The sequence below is a fragment of the Myotis myotis genome, unplaced genomic scaffold (assembly GCF_014108235.1).
Source record: "Myotis myotis isolate mMyoMyo1 unplaced genomic scaffold, mMyoMyo1.p scaffold_m19_p_3, whole genome shotgun sequence".
In the NCBI taxonomy this organism is placed as follows: Eukaryota; Metazoa; Chordata; class Mammalia; order Chiroptera; family Vespertilionidae; genus Myotis; species Myotis myotis.
Genome location: NW_023416335.1, coordinates 198,435,685 through 198,451,972, shown reverse-complemented (window position 1 = coordinate 198,451,972; position 16,288 = coordinate 198,435,685). Strand labels below are relative to the sequence as shown.

General features: G+C 41.4%; 1 protein-coding gene across 1 annotated transcript in view; it reads right to left on the bottom strand.

Moving 5' to 3' along the window:
• The window catches only part of ANO4 (anoctamin 4), a 257,465-nt gene that overhangs the window by 104,234 nt on the left and 136,943 nt on the right, over positions 1-16,288 (bottom strand). Inside the window, exons 6-7 of the mRNA XM_036301477.1 lie at positions 4,802-4,902; positions 511-555 (exon numbers count right to left, since the gene is read on the bottom strand). Of these exons, the coding sequence (XP_036157370.1) occupies positions 511-555; positions 4,802-4,902 (146 nt within the window). The remainder of the gene's footprint in view (positions 1-510; positions 556-4,801; positions 4,903-16,288) is intronic.

The following is a 16,288-nucleotide window of genomic DNA, read 5'->3' as shown; positions in this document are numbered from 1 at the left end:
TCAGAAACCCTGGGAGTGGACTCAGCCATCTGAAAACAAAAAATCCCTGCAGATAATCCTGACACATGCTAAAATTTCAGAACCACCACTCCATGGAGACTGCTAGCATGGCAGTTACCATAGTAACCAAAAAACTGATTCTCAGCTCTTACCCTTCATCAGTAGCTGAAGGACAGCCCTTCTTACTGGAACTCATTTCTGGTGCCTTTGGCACTGCCTTCCCTTTGTTCTCTTCCTACATCTCAAATTGTTCCTTTTCATCTTCTTCCCATTTCTTCCTGTCTCCTTCCTGAAGATTTCCAAGGAGTGGCCAATGGCCCTCTTCTCTCCTCTTTCTACATCTTGCCCTGGGAAATTCCATCCATGCCTTTGACCCCCAAATAGCTATTTTTGGAGTGCACAGCAATCAGTTTTCCCATGTGACCAAGGCCCCTCTAGTATTCCTTATCACGGTTGGAGCACACAAGGCAACAGACCAGACAAACACTTCCATGACAGCATGCTACTGACCTGCTCATGAACTTGTACCGGCGGGGCAGGTAATAGATTTTTCTCCTGGAAGAACAGCAAAAATGAAGCCAGTCGAGAAGAAAACCCATCGTCAGTTACAGTTTGAACTAGCAAGGAAGGAAAGGAGATTGAAGACAGAAGCCTGTAAGAGGTGAAGAAGAAAAAACTAAAAAGAGATTAACAGTGAGGAATGTAGTGAGAACATAGGGCATGCGTTTTTTGAGTCATGAAATCTTAGGGAACATTTCCCAGAGATATTTCTTTCTCTCCTCATGACCATGACTTTTCAGGGTTGCCACTGGTCTACCAAACCTGTACAGGTTGGTGATTTGGAGCAAATGGTATTTGCATGAATTCAGCTGCCATCACCTTTTTCTCAGGGATGCAGAGATGGACAGCCAGGCTGTTGGCAATGTCCATAACTTAATGGGGCACCATTATAGTAACTAATATTTACATAGCACTTTGAGTTTACAGGACCCTTCTGTCATTTGATATAAGCAGGGGTAAAATAAAAATATAGGCATCTTACAACCATTATGAGAAGAACACTAACTATCCAGCATCAACATCCAGCTGGAACTAGACACATAACGACTTACTGACTAACCAGTGGTCCTGGTTATAGGTGAATTAAAGATGTAAACTAAGGAATCCAGGAAAATATTTTTTAAAATGGAACCTAATAAGGGCATGTCATACTTCTGTGTTTCTGCATTACTTGCCTTGGTTTGTCAAAATTTAGTAAGGGAAGGTTAGATAAAGTAATTGTTAGAAAAAAAATAGCATGCTATTGTCTAAATCAGCACTGTTTACATTTTAAAATGAAAATTCTGGGTGTAGTTGGAATGAAGAGCACATGTGTTGGCTACTTTATTAAAATGCAATCTCTTTTTCCTTATGGTGGCTTCAACCAATGGACTAGTTATGAACCCAAGGTAGTTTATATGTATTCTGAACTGTTACTGAGCTAGCTCACTTTTGAAAAATGGAAAGCTTATATCTCTAAAATCATTTTTTTTTTATCTGTGAAAACTTAAAAAACATATCCATGTTATTAACAGGCAAAACTATAGAGACAATATAAAGGTAAGTGGTTGCCTGGGTTTTGGGTTGGGGTGGGGAGTAGAGGAAAGGGATGACAGGTGGAGGAGCCTAAGGCAGTGAAATTATTGGTAGATGCAGGATGTATGCATTTGTCAAAACCCACAGAACTGTGCAACAGAAAGAGTGAACCCTAAATTAATTCTATGGACTTTAGTTAATAATGATGTATTAATACTGGTCCGTCAATTATAAGAAATATACCACACTAATGTAATAAATTAATAAGGAGACTGAGTGGGGTGAGAAGGGGTGAGCATATGGGAATATTCTGTACTATCTACTCAATTTTCTGTAACCTAAAAATGCTCTCAAATAGCCTATTAAAAAACACCATATTCATGGACATAAAGGTACTTAATAAGCAGGGTTTATTAGCAATTTCCCACCAGAAGCCTATTCCTCAATTTCTTTTCAAACACTATAGGAATAAAAATTCAAGGAGACTAAACCTGGCATTTAGAATTGCAGTCTACAGAAAATAATAAATACAGATAAGATTAGTTAGGGCATTTTATATTCAGGCAAACTGATGTTTGTACATTTTGTTGAAATGATATGTCAGGATAGTTCCTCTTTTGGAAATGCATCTACATCCTTAGGCTAGAGTTGTTATGAAATGTCGCACAAGATGACAGCAAAAATTCTCAACCCCTCAAGTGAAGCTATGCTAAGTTAAAACTGCCTTAATATTAATGAGGCCGATTAGTGTCCACACATGAATAGCATTTTCTCCTAAAATTGTTGTCCTAAAGAAATTCCTACATTTAAAAAGAAAATTATTATTCATTATTTATGTTTTTCATTTTATTGCTTGGATCACATTCTCTTACTGTCACAGCAGAAACATATTAATGGCCCAGCTGGTGTGGCTCAGTGGTTGAGCATTGACTAATGAACCAGGAGATCACTGGTCGATTCCTGGTCAGGTCACATGCCTGGGGGTGGGGGTTGGAGGTGGGGGTGGGGGTACGGGGGTGGGCTCAATCCCCAGTAGGGGGCGTGCAGGAGGTAGCAGATCAATGATTCTCTCCCATCATGGATGTTTCTATCTCCTCTCTTTCTCCCTTCCTCTCTGAAATCAATAAAAATAAATATTTTTAAAAAGGAAACGTATTAACGCTGCTCACAGGCAGCACTTTCTGCTAGGTAGCGAGCATGAGCGTTTTCTATGATGTGGCCAGTCCTTCAGGTAGGAAGTCCTTACAAGCACTAAGGAACTTGCTCTACGTTAGTTAGCAATGCTCAAGTTTCCACAATCTGCTTGGACTCTTGGCTCTAGACTTCTGTTCTGGCAGAAGGTTTTGTGATTTCTGTTGGGGGGAGGGGAGTATCAATTTCACTAAGTTTCACTATTTTGCTTTTACCAAAAGGTAGACTTTTAGCTTTGTTGGCTAGAAGATGTTGATCTGATATACCACCCTATCAAAGCATATATTGTAGTGGTCCTCATGTGTGATATGGTATTAATCCATATTAGATGGTTATAGCATTGATACATAATTAGCTTTTTTTTTTTTTTTAACATATTTTATTGATTCCCCACAGAGAGGAAGGGAGAGAGATAGAGAGTCAGAAACATCGATGAGAGAGAAACATCGATCAGCTGCCTCCTGCACATCTCCTACTGGGGATGTGCCTGCAACCCCGGTACATGCCCTTGACCGGAATCGAACCTGGGACCTTTCAGTCCGCAGGCCGACGCTCTATCCACTGAGCCAAACCGGTTTCGGCCATAATTAGCTTTAATGAATTATAATTAGACTGTAACAATTTTCAATGGAAACTAAATTAATAATCCTTCTCTTAGTGATAATATATTTTTTTAAAATCCTTGGGCTCTTAGGTTTCCTTTTCAACATTTTAAATGCAAAAGTTAATCCAAAGATTAGAACTAGGTATCTCAACTCCTTTGAGAATTCTGCCTCAAAGCAAATAGATGCTAGAAATCCCAGCCTCTATTTTGACTTAATATTCTAACATAAAGTCCAACAAATGAAGAATATAATATACACCAGGGAGATATGTTATAGGACTCTAAATGGAAATTACTCTTCTCTAAATGTGCCCCTAGCTCCTCCCTGTCTCTATGAATGCAGCTGAAAATGTTGCCTCTATTACTTTCTACAGCTCATTAAGAGGTATATTTTAGAATTTGGACCAATGTGTCTAGTTCCTACTGTATGACTTGGTCTTATTGGCAAATTGCAAACCAAAAGTATGCATCAGTTTTGTCCCTTTGGAACTGTCCTTGGTACTAAAACCCTCCACCTTCTTTAGAAGATTCCATTATAGACTTCCCACATATCTTGGCATTTATACTTTCAAGTGTAGTACTTTATTTTATTTCTATCTAAAAAATGAAAATCATTTTTCCTTAACCTATAGGGAAAATCAGAATTTTCACTGTGAGATGAAGGTAAGTTGATCCTTTTAAATAAGCAACCCACACAAAGTATTTCCTATTCCTTTGAGAATAAATAATGCCCAGCTGGTATGACCCTGTTTGAGCAACAACCTATGAATAGGAGGTCATGATTAGATTCCTGGTCAGGGCACATGCCTGGGTTGCAGGCTCGATCCCCGTTGGGGGTCGTGCAGGAGGCAGCCGATCAATAAGCCTCTTATCATTGATGTTTCTATCTCTCTCTCCCTCTCCCTTCCTCTCTGAAATCAATAAAAAAATATATTTTTAAAATGAATAAATAGCAATGCTTGTGTTGGCACAATATTTATGAACTGACTTTTAAAAATTTAAATATCGGTTATTTGTTAAAATAGAGCACATTTTCATGACATTTCTTGAACTTGTTCCTATAGAACTCATTTCATGTTTTTCTGGAAGGGACTCATCACTAAGGACCATGAAGATCACCTGGCACCTTGGATGCCTGGAATTTTGCTCAGCAAGGCAGCAGTACAAAGGGCTTCCAAAAATGGCACTATGGGAATAAAAATGCCCCTTGGAAAACTCTTTTTCACAGACACTTGAAGTATCTAACTGCTAAGGAATGAATCAGCCATGAATTATTGGCCATGAGACCTACTGCACTTCCTAAACATTTGAGGGATTTTCTTCTCTTGCAGCATTCCAGCCTGCTCATCAGCTTTATTTGTTCCGAAAGAGGAGTGCACGGGGTTTACAGTGAAGCAGCAGAGAGAGTGGGGAAAATACATTGACACCTACCTGAAAGGCATTCTTACATTCATTTGTTCTGCGTATCTTCCAAGCACTTCCCACGGGGCATGCAACTTCACAAAGATAATGTCACTATTTATTAGAGAGGACTGAAACAGAAAAAAAGAAACTCAACTGAAAAGGTTATCCAAGTCTCCTGTGGTTTAAATCGAGTTGGAACTTAGAACGCATGAACTTGTATGGAGTATAAGTTCAGGGCATTCTTCAATCATACGTTGGGCCATTGCATGTGCACATATTCATTCAACAAACATACCACTGTGTGCCAGTACTGGACACCTAGCTGTGAACAGAAGGGATACAAATGGCATTTACATTCTGCAAGGGTGATTTTTAGAAAGATAGGCAAAAAGTTTAAAAGAAAGGGATAAATTCAGATAGTGTTGAGTGTTCTGAGGATCACAAAGTAATGGGGGGAAAAGTTATGAGGTGGGGAGGCATAGGCTAGAGGTCAAGGTAAGGCCTCTCTGAGCAGGAGACATGTGAGCTGAGATTAAAGAAGGAGGTAAAGAACATAGGCTGGCCTGGATGGCATGGCTCAGTGGTTGAGCACTGACCTATGAATCAGGAGGTCATGGTTGGTTCCTGATCAGGGCACATGCCCTGGTTGTGGGCTCTATCTCTAGTGTGGGGCATGTGGCAGGCAGCTAATCAATGATTCTCTCTCATCACTGATGTTTCTCTCTTTCTCTCTATCTCTCCCTTCCTCTCTGAAATTAATTTAAAAATATTTTTTAAAAGAAGAGCATGGGATTAGTGAGTGTTCCAGGTGCAAAGGCCCTCATCTAGAAATGGCTTGGCATGGCCTATGTTTGAGGCACAGAAAGGAGAGTAGAGAGGATGGAGTGTGTGAAACGTGAAATTGGCATGAGAAGAGGTTGAAAAGGGAGCAGGGGCCAGAGCATGCGGTGGAATCGAATCTAGGAACACCAGGAAGTCCTTTGGATTTAGGTTTTCAAAGATCACTCTGGCTGCTTTGTGGAGAATCAATTCAAAGGGAGAGTTCCAGGGAAGCAGAGAGACAGAGAGATGCTGTTGATGGGCCAGGCCAAAGAAAGATGTTGGAGGTGGAGATGAAGGGACCTAAGAGACATGAGACTTACATGTGAGTCGGTGTCAGGCAAAGCATTTTCAAAGGACCCCAAATTTAGACAGGGAAATAAACTAGGACATCCCACTCTGATAACCACTGGACATGCATGTGTGTCTGTGTGTGTATGGGGCTTATTATTTGTATTCAGTTTTTCAAGGAGTAACTGAACTTCAGCCCAGAAAAACTAAATGTGACACAGGTAATTGCTAATTAGTATTTGGCTTATATATCATTCTTTTCCCTACTGCTGAATAATTATGCTACTGTCTCTTAATAGGTTTTTCCTCATTAGTAAGGATTCCTTTCCACATAATTCCAAAGTGAAGAGAAGTGAGAATGATTTTTCTGAAACCCAGAGTCAGTTCATTAACACACTGCAAGAAAAAACCCTCAGGTTAGAACCCCAGGGAGAAGAAAAATGAGCACTGAGAGAAGTTTGGAAACTGTTCTTAGACGAATAACTAGAGAAATTAAGTATCATGGAAACTACCTGGAGTAGAAATAAATACAATCCACAGAAAACATACCTTCCCCCACCTCTCCATCCAGCAAGAACACATTGAACACCTTCTACGTATCGGATGTTAGGAATGCAAAGGTAAGGTACTTGCCTTGGTTTGTCAAAATTTAGTAAGGGAAGGTTAGATAAAGTAATTGTTAGAAAAAAAATAGCATGCTATTGTCTAAATCAAGCAATCCATTGCCCATCTCTACACCCTAGAACCCTGCTGAGAAAGGAACACTGAGGGAAAAACCGATTCAGGAGTGGGGTCTTGAAGGTAGATCATAAATTCAAGTTTGGAAGTGTTCACTTCAAGATACCCATGAGAAGATGTCTCGTGGGTAGTTAGATAAATGAGTCTGGAGCTCAGGAGTGCAGGCTGGGCCAGAGATACAATGTAAGTGTGGCCAGGCTATAGACAACACTAAAGTCCCCAGGATTGGAGGAGGTCACTAGGAGAGTGTAGGGCCAGAACCACATAGGGAGCTGAATCACAGGGGTTCGTTGGAAATGCATATTCTGAGGATGGATTGCACATATTCATATTTGTATTCATATTCTTGTCTTCCTCTTACCGTCTCTGTGACTTGGAGAAGCTATTGAACCTCTCTATGCCTCAGTTTGTTCAACTGTAAAATGGGAAATGATAGTAACATCTATTTATTGAATTGTATTAAATGACCCAATACAGGTAAGATGCACACAGTACACTAAAGACATGTTAGTTATTATTATTTCCAAGAAGGGCCACACCATATTGGTGGTGGTGGGAAGAACACAGCACTTATCCAAGTAACAACCTGGGAAGCAACACATTAGGAACCAATATCTGGGAAGGACTTTCCAGTCTTTGACTACAAGGCTAAACCAAAAGAAACCCTGAGAGCCAAGTCCCCAAATCCTGCCCCGTCCCTCCACAGCACCCAGCACCCACTACAGGTTCCTCTAAGGACACTCATTTACTCATCAACATTCAACAGACTCCATCCTGACCCTCATGGAGTTCAAGGTCTGCTGGGGACACGGACCCTCAATCTACACACCTCTCTGTGCTTAGAAAAGAAGGGCAACAAAATAGAAAGTAATGGTGAGAAGGAGATACTATTTTAGATAGAGTAGTGTGGACAGGCCTTTTGATCAGGCAACATTTGAGCTGGAACCTGAAAACAGTGCAGACAAAGGCTGTTCCATTATCTGAGAAGAGGGCATTCCAGGCCAGGAGAAGAGTTGAAGGCAAAGCGCCCGAGGCCTCTATGTGCTTGCCTTGCCGGTTCCACTTAACAGCTTGAAGGGTCAAATCAGGTTGGCCACCTGCAACTGTTCTGCATCCCTTTAGGCAGCTACCTGGATACCATGTTCCCATAACCATGCTGTTTGTAAAACGCAGCAAACCCCTAAAATGCTGGGGCAAAAAGGAGATATTAATTTCTCCTTTTTTTGCCCCAAAATAACTCAGGTAAGCCTCTTGGAGAAAAAAATAATAGAGGTGGACACCTACTACAGGCTGGTCGTGTTTGGGGCTTTTGTACACATTAAATAAGCTAATCTTCAGGTCAGCCTATGAGGCAGGCATCATTGTTGCTCTGACTTATTGCAGAAGAGGAATTAAAGCACAGAAGTCGGGGACCATGACTAAGGTCACGCCATGAGTAAGGAGGGAGCCGGATTCTAACCAAGGCAACTGGGCTTGAGAACTGCTGATTCACAACAGGAAGGCTGAGGCCAACGTGAACTCAATTCCACTGTCATTTTGTGGTGTTTTTTGTTTTTGTGTTTTTTAATGCTTAATTACACTTTGAGTCCCGGGTACAGTTCATGCAGTTCCCTCTGCATCCTAATATGAATGTGTGCCCAGTGGTAAACATCAACTTGAAGTCTGGCTCTGCCACTCACTACCTGTGTGTCTCTGGGCATGTCACTTAGTTTGTGAGCCTCAGTTCCCTCATCTGTAAAGTGAGGATAACAATGCCCACCTTGCAGGGTTGTCCTAAAGCTGACAGAGTCGTACAGTGGGTGGTTCAACAAGTAAGAACTTCCTTCTTTCTCCCACAGTTACTGAATGCTCGATGGATATTCTGCTAGCCCATAGATGATGCTAGAATTTCCTGATGGATCTGGAACCCAGCCTCTGAAACTGATGGAGAAATGTACATTTCTGGAGGGTGATAGGACCTGACGTAATCGCTAAGAATTTCAACTCCTCTCTGAGGGGCTGCCACCTAACCAGCGGGGTGTCCCTGGGTAAATGACTTGTACTTTCTGGCACTTCAGTTTTCTCTGGAAAATGAGGGCATGTGTCTCTAAAATAACTTTTGCATTTTTAAATTCTTGATTTCCTTAGGGACGCACCAGAATTTGTGAATGTAGTTCAGAAAAATTCTTCAGCTGATTTCGATGCAATTCTCTCTCCACAAAACACACACACACACACACACACACAGTCATATATACTGACTGTGCCCCTGTGACAGAAGCCTTGGAGCCACTGTGTATTCCTAAGTGGCCCACAATGTTCATTCTATAAAGATGACATTAGCATTAGCAACAGGAAATAGGTGTGTGAAATAGCCACTTACTACTCAACGACCGTATAGCAGATCTGTAAGTGGTGATTACTCGAGGACTGTACACAGGCCTGTTCTCCCTGGGGGATCTCACCCCTTCCCAATGACTTCAGACATCAGCTATTGTTTGATGTCTCCCAGATTCACTTCTCTGGCCCAGACCTTTCTCCCAAGTTCCAGATGGGCACAGCCAATGGCCAACATGATATCTTGCCTCAGCTGTCTCACTGGCTAGTCAGACTCAGTGTGTTTAAAAGGAATCTACTTTTCTCGCAAAACTGCTCCTCAATGACCGCAGGTTTGGGAAATGGCACAACCATCCATCCAGTTGCTCAAGTCCAGGAGTCTCCTTTCTTCCTTACCCCACATTCAATTAATCACTGTGTCTTCCTGATTCTACCGCTCACGTTGCTCTCAAATCCATCCACTTCTCTTCACGTCCACTGCCATCATCCTCCTTTATGCCACCCTCCTCTTCTCCATGATTGCAACAGCCCTGTAGCTGGGATCCCTCCAATTCCCTTCTTGCCTTGTACATTCTCATTGACATTGGAGACATCTTGAAAAATGCATGTGATCTGATGGCTTCCCATGGCCTCTCTTGAAAAGCACTATAGTGGCCAATGCATAATGTGGCCGCTCCCTAATCCTATGCCACTTTCCTTTCTCTGGGTTCCAGTCACAAGGGACTTCCTTTTTCTTTCCAAATTGCCAAATTGCTCACAGTCTCAGGCTTTTCTCATATGCCGTATTCTCTCTGGTAAATTCTGCTCCATCAGGTCTCAAGTTATATGGCAGCAGAATTCTAAGATGATCCCTAGGACTCCCCCCTGCTCAGAGTGCACAACCTGAATAACCATCTCTCCTTGAGTGTGGGCAGCACCTGTGCACATGAGGGGAGATCGCTCCTGAGGCTGGGACACTAATACTCTGACTTTGAGCTCATCAAAGGGATATTAACCTGAATTGGTCTGAACTAATCAGGTGAGTTCTTAAAAGAGAATCTTGAGGTCAGAGTGATTCTCATATTGGCTTCGAAGACGTGAGCTAATGTGTTGGGAGAAGGACTGAGAAAGCAAGGACTCATGAGTGACCTGAGGGAGATGAGGGAAGTCCCTGGTTGGCAGCAAGAAAATGAGGACCTCGGTCCAACAACCACAAGGAACTAAAATTTGTCAATAACCATGAAACGACCTTGAACTCCAGAAAGGAATGCAGCCTTTCTGATGGCACTTGATGGTAGTCTTCAGGGGTCCTGAGTGGAAGACCAGTTGAGTTGAACCCATACCCTTGACCAACGGAAACTATGAGGTCATAAACATGTTCTTTTAAACCTCTAAGTTTGAGGTAATTTCTTATGCAGCAAAAATAAAACCAATATAGGACATATTTCAATCAATTCTATTGTAATACAATAACTAATAAAAAATACTACAAGAATAAACTGTTCCATGTCCTCACAACTGTAACCTACTTTGCCCACCCTGTATTTCATGAATGTCTCTAGGAGCGTCTCCACAGCTGTATTCCCAGCACCCAGAATGTTACTAAGCACTTAGTCATTGAGAATGAATGTTTCCTAGGTTAGTTTATGAACATTTTGAGATCTAAACTATGAGTAGCTTTCTCACAATGATTAGCTTGTTAAAACGCTATTATTAGACAGAAAAATTCCATCTTCTTGCCACTACAAAGATTCCAATATCGTTTAAATTTATGAGAAGCTCAAGTAAATAATCCTCTAGGCCAGTGGTCGGCAAACTGCGGCTCGCGAGCCACATGCAGCTCCTTGGCCCCTTGAGTGTGGCTCTTTCTAAGCCTTAGGAGTACCCTAATTAAGTTAATAACAATGTACCTACATATATAGTTTAAGTTTAAAAAATTTGGTTCTCAAAAGAAATTTCAATCATTGTTCTGTTGATATTTGGCTCTGTTGACTAATGAGTTTGCCGACCACTGCTCTAGGCCACAATTAGGAGAGGACTAGTGCTGAGTTGCTAAGCACCAAGTTTCAAATATTTTGTTGAGTGAACAATGATGCAACATGCTCTTGGTTACTCTGCATCAACCCTGGTAATCCCTATATCAAGCCTAGGAAAATTACTGCATCAGGATAGTTGAAGAAAAGCAGTGCTTGTTGGATCAGTCAGGATGGGCTAAGCTAGGCTACAGCAACTAATAACTCCAAATATCAGTGACTTAACTAGATCTGTACTGTCAATAGGGTGACTAATAACCAGGATTTTCTGTGACTGTCCCCACACTCAAGCTATGAAGTGCTTGAAATATAGTGAGTCCCACTTAAAATGTGCTGTCTGCAGAAAATATACACTAGATTTTTAAGACTTAGAATGTCTGAAAAAATGTAAAATACCTCCTTAATTTCTACAGTAATTACATGTTTAATGGATAATAATTAAATATTGAATTAAATAAAATGAATCGCATGTTTATGTTTTACTTTTTAGAGGTGGTCACCAGAAAAATATAAAATTACATTATTTCTATTGGATGGTGATAGGATAAAGGTTATTTCTCATTTTGCTACATGTCCACTGCAGGTCAGCTCACTGTAGTGACTCAGTGATTCACACTGATGGGTCACTGTGCCAGAGGGAAGGCAGCGCTCAGTGGGTTGCAGCAGGACACATGCCACTTCTGCACCTAGCCCACAGGACAGAGTAGTTATATGGGCCCATGTCTACAAGGTCAGCAGGGAGAGAAATTATATCTGATAAGTAGTGCTAACTAATGCACACTGGAGTACCCTTCCTCCATCACCTACTCAGGATCACAGGTATATTGTGTAAAGCAAATCTCTCATCTTACTCACAACAGAACTACTCACAAAGTCATTCAACAAATACCTAAAGAAAATCTCATTTCAACAAGATAACCACTCAAAAAGTCATTCAACAAGTGCCTAAAGAATATCTCAATGGCATCCTAGGCCAGTGATGGCGAACCTATGACATGCGTGTCAGAGGTGACACACAAATTCATTTTTTTGGTTGATTTTTCTTTGTTAAATGGCATTTAAACATATAAAATATCAAAAATATAAGTCTTTGTTTTACTATGGTTGCAAATATCAAAAAATTTCTATATGTGACACAGCACCAGAGTTAAGTTAGGGTTTTTCAAAATGCTGACAAGCCGAGCTCAAAAGGTTCGTCATCACTGTCCTAGGCACTATGTTGGCTCCTGGAAATATAGAGAAGAACATGGTCCTCAATCTCAGAGAACTTACATTTCAACAGAGCAACTGTTATACTAACTACAAATAATGTGATGAGTATGAACAGAAGTTGGTCTAATTTCCTTTGGGAGCACAAGAGACAAAATGCTCCCTTTCAGGATGCTCCCTCCATGTAGTGACAAGTCTCTCCTTAGAAGTAAGCAATGTCACTTCTGACCCACATAACTCCAAAGTTCTCTCATCATTATGGATCATCTTAATATGTGCTTATTCCTTCAAGGTGGCATATTAGACAAGTTGAGCTTAGGGATAAGTATATCATCACAGGTGTGCTTTATATTATCACAAGTATGTTTTCTATTATCCACCCACTATAACTGTACACAGTTATCACCTAATCAATAACCCACACAGCATTATGCCCTTCGTGAGTTGCAGGGATTAACAGCCACGAAACAAGCATGACCCGGAAAGGATACATGAGCAGGATGTCTCCTGCCAGTGGAGGAGTAATTTAACTTGGGGAATACTTTCTAATGCTCTTGAAGGTTATGAAGGTTATGACATCCCTCCCAAACCTATTCTATTTATCTCTTGGTGGAATGCTGATCAAAATTATAGAGAATGCAGATGGTGCATGTAGCAATATAGCTTATAAAGTTCTCTTTGCCAAGTCTTTGGATGCTCTCACATTTGGAGATCAAGTAGAAGAGGAGGGCGAGCAAAGGTGATTGAGAAAGGGCCAGTGAAGAAGGAGGAAATCTAAAAGAGCGTGCCCTGCCTTCTGAACCAAGAACAGAATGTTTTTCAAGGAAGGAACAAGCCACCCTAGGATGAATGCTGCTGACAAGGCCAATAAGATTATAGGGATGGCATGACCGCTGGATTCGTTCATAGCTGATCTTTGTAAAAGCAGTTTCTATGGAAGGGTGAGGGAGAAAGCCTGGACTGAATAATTTGAAAAGTATGTGGCAGGCAAGGAAATGAAGACAGTAATGCTAGACAAATCTTTCAAGGTGTTTCTATGAAGTGGAGAGGAGAAATGAGGCAGTCGTTGGAGGAGAATATAGGGGTCAAGGGATCTTTCTTTTTAAGATATGAGTTACAGAAGCATGTTTGCAATGGTTGAGGAGAGAGGAAAATTTGATGATGCAGGAGAGAGAGGAGCAATGCCCTTGAGAAGGTGAAATGGGAGGGGATCCAGCACATAATAGGAGGGCTCCTGCGATGGCGGCAGACACGGCATTCATAGTTTCAGAGGGAAGGCAGAGAGTGTGGGGACAGTCACAGAAGATCCTGTCTGATTGTTTCCATTTTTAACCAGAGCACAAACAAGGCTATCAGTAAAGGTTGTGTGTGCATGGGGACCTGGTGGTGCAGATGGAGGGGAGAGAGTTGAGGGATGAGAAGAAAGTGTGACATAACAGTTGGCCAACTCCATGGCCTGTTCACTCTTTGGTCAGATGTCACCTTCAGTGAACCCCTTACCCCCAACACCCTATTTAAAATTACTACCACTTTACCCCTAGTACTCTTATACACTGTTATGCTTTCTCCTTTGTCATATCACTTATCAGCTTCTTACATATTATGCTATTTACTTATTTATCATGTTTATTGTTCATTGCTCCCCCCATTAGAATGTGAGTACCACCAGATAAGGCTCTTTATTTGGTTCACCAATATATTCCAAGTGCCTATAATTATGCCAGGCACTACATATTTATCAAATTATTGAAATTTTTTAAACGAACGAATGAATTAAAGAGGGAGGCAAAGAAAGGAGAGGAGGGAAGGTGAGAGGAAGGAAAGAAAGTAGTTCATTGATATGATGAAAGTGGACAATAAACCTACTAGGCTTGCTGGGACTTCTTTGGTACTCATCTGAGACAGTGGTCATGATTTAAAGTGAACCACACTGCATGTTTCTCTAGCAACCTTCAGCCATTCAGGTGCAGGCAAAAAAAAGCTGGGGTTTAATCAAGGTCAAGGCTTTGCCACACAAAAAAGCCAAAGAAATAAAGGAATGATAGAATTCAGGTGTGTGCAAATGAACGGTCATAATGATGGACTATGAAACTGAAGCCAAGTAATGAGGGAAAGAAAATGATGGCTAAAAAAGTGGCTGGGACAATTCATCAGCAGGCTCATTATCATATTCAATATACTTTCCAGTGGCATTTTGGAATATGTACACTGATTCAAAGTAAGTTTCAGTTCCAAGTATTATCTCCAAGTGTTTAAGGGTTTATTTAGAACTCTCCTTCCCTAAAGAGAGTTCATTTTTAAAAGCTTTATTGTTGAAAGTACTTACATATGACCCCCTTTTCCCCATTGACCACTTCTAGCCCACCCTGGCCCCCTGCAAGAGATTTCATTTTAAATGAAGATTAAGGTATAGCTTTGCTAAGTATATATAGAATAAGAAAAAGAAAAAAGGAACATCACAACTAAAATTTAGTACTTACTTGCTGATTGCTTATCTTTATTTTGCCAATCAAATAAAACATTCTGTGACAAAGAATATCAAGATTAGTCGTTTTTCATTCTACTGGAGTTTGTGCAGAGAACGGCTGGGTGGGTGATCCCTTCCAGCAATCAGAAGCAACACTGGACGCCTCTAACATCATTTATCCATGAGTCACCAAATGAAGGACTGGATTTCAGGAGACCCATGGGTAGTTATTAGAGTGAAAAACTGAATCAAGGCAGCCTCAAATAAATGCCAAAGTGATTTACTGCTGTGCAATCCAAAATAATATCCTGACTAAACCAAAGAACCTACAGACTGTGGTGGAGGAGGAGAGGCCCCAAGAGGAGACCTAATGCATTTCTGAAACACTAATGGACGTAACGTCCCACTGCGTGCCATTTTCCCCACCCACTGGGCTGCTAAAGTCAAGGACACTGTGTGAAGTACAGTTTCATTCTTCTGCTAGCTCTCCTCCAAGCCTTCTATAAAGCTCCTTTTCATATCATCATATATAGAAAACATCATAATGGAGAATGGAGGTGAAAAACAAAAACTCTAGTGAGCAATAAATGCCATCTTCTTGGGAGACCATCATGAACTTGGTTAAGTTTGGAGGTAAGAGCTGGGCTAGATGGTTTAGGAAAACCCTTGGCCTGAAAGAAACCCAGCAATGTGATGACTTTATTTAAACAGATGTACTATGGGATGGGTTTGGTTGCAAAGAAGCGAAATGACATTAGGTTAGATCACATTGACAAAAATGACTAAAAGATATATATCTGACTAGCATCAGGCCAATCCTTAAGGCCTAGAACAATTATATCTGATATAATTTATATTCGTGGGAATTGCTGGATGAGCATCAACAGTGTGAAAGTCAAGATGAAATGACAAGCCAGGCACTATGCGAGGCTCTGTAGGGAAACCTGTGTGATCCTCATGGGATTCCCACTCCAACTGGAGAAGCAGAGATGCACGGTGGAGCCGTGATGCCTCCATCAGAAGTTACTGAATCTTTGCTCATAATTTTCCCTCTGGAATGCCAGGCCTTTCTACTTTCCTGGCTGGTAAATAACTATTCATATTTCAAGACTCAGAACACTCCCTTTAACCTTCCAGAAACCTCTGGGGAGAATCTGAAGTTGCCTTAGTGCTTTTATAGAAACTCTTCAGGATGTATTCTAATCACCAGTCTCAGTCTGTCTTCACTGCTAATCAACGAGCTCTTTAAAGACACAGCGTATTGTGGCAGGTTGCATTGTCCAGAGATGGCCCTGCCAAGAGCTTTCATCCCGTGTCTTCCAGAACCTTGCCACTCTCCAGCCAGAGGTGGCATCCATGCCCATTCCCTTTGATCCCACCTCTGCCAATGGGGTACAGCGCGAGAAACGCTTCTGAGTCTAGGTCATAAAAATGAAGGGTTGTCTTGTTCTGTTGGAACCCAGCCACCATGTCACGTGGAAGCCTGAGGCATCTGAGCCTCGGAGAAGCCCATGGAGAGGACCACGTAGAGAGGAAACCAGGGCCCATGGCTGACAGCCAGCACCAACTTTTCAGCTATATGAAGCAGCCCTCTCAAAAGAGGGCCCACCAGGCCCCTAGAAGTGCTGCTCTAGCTGATCCCTCATAGAGTACAGAACAGCT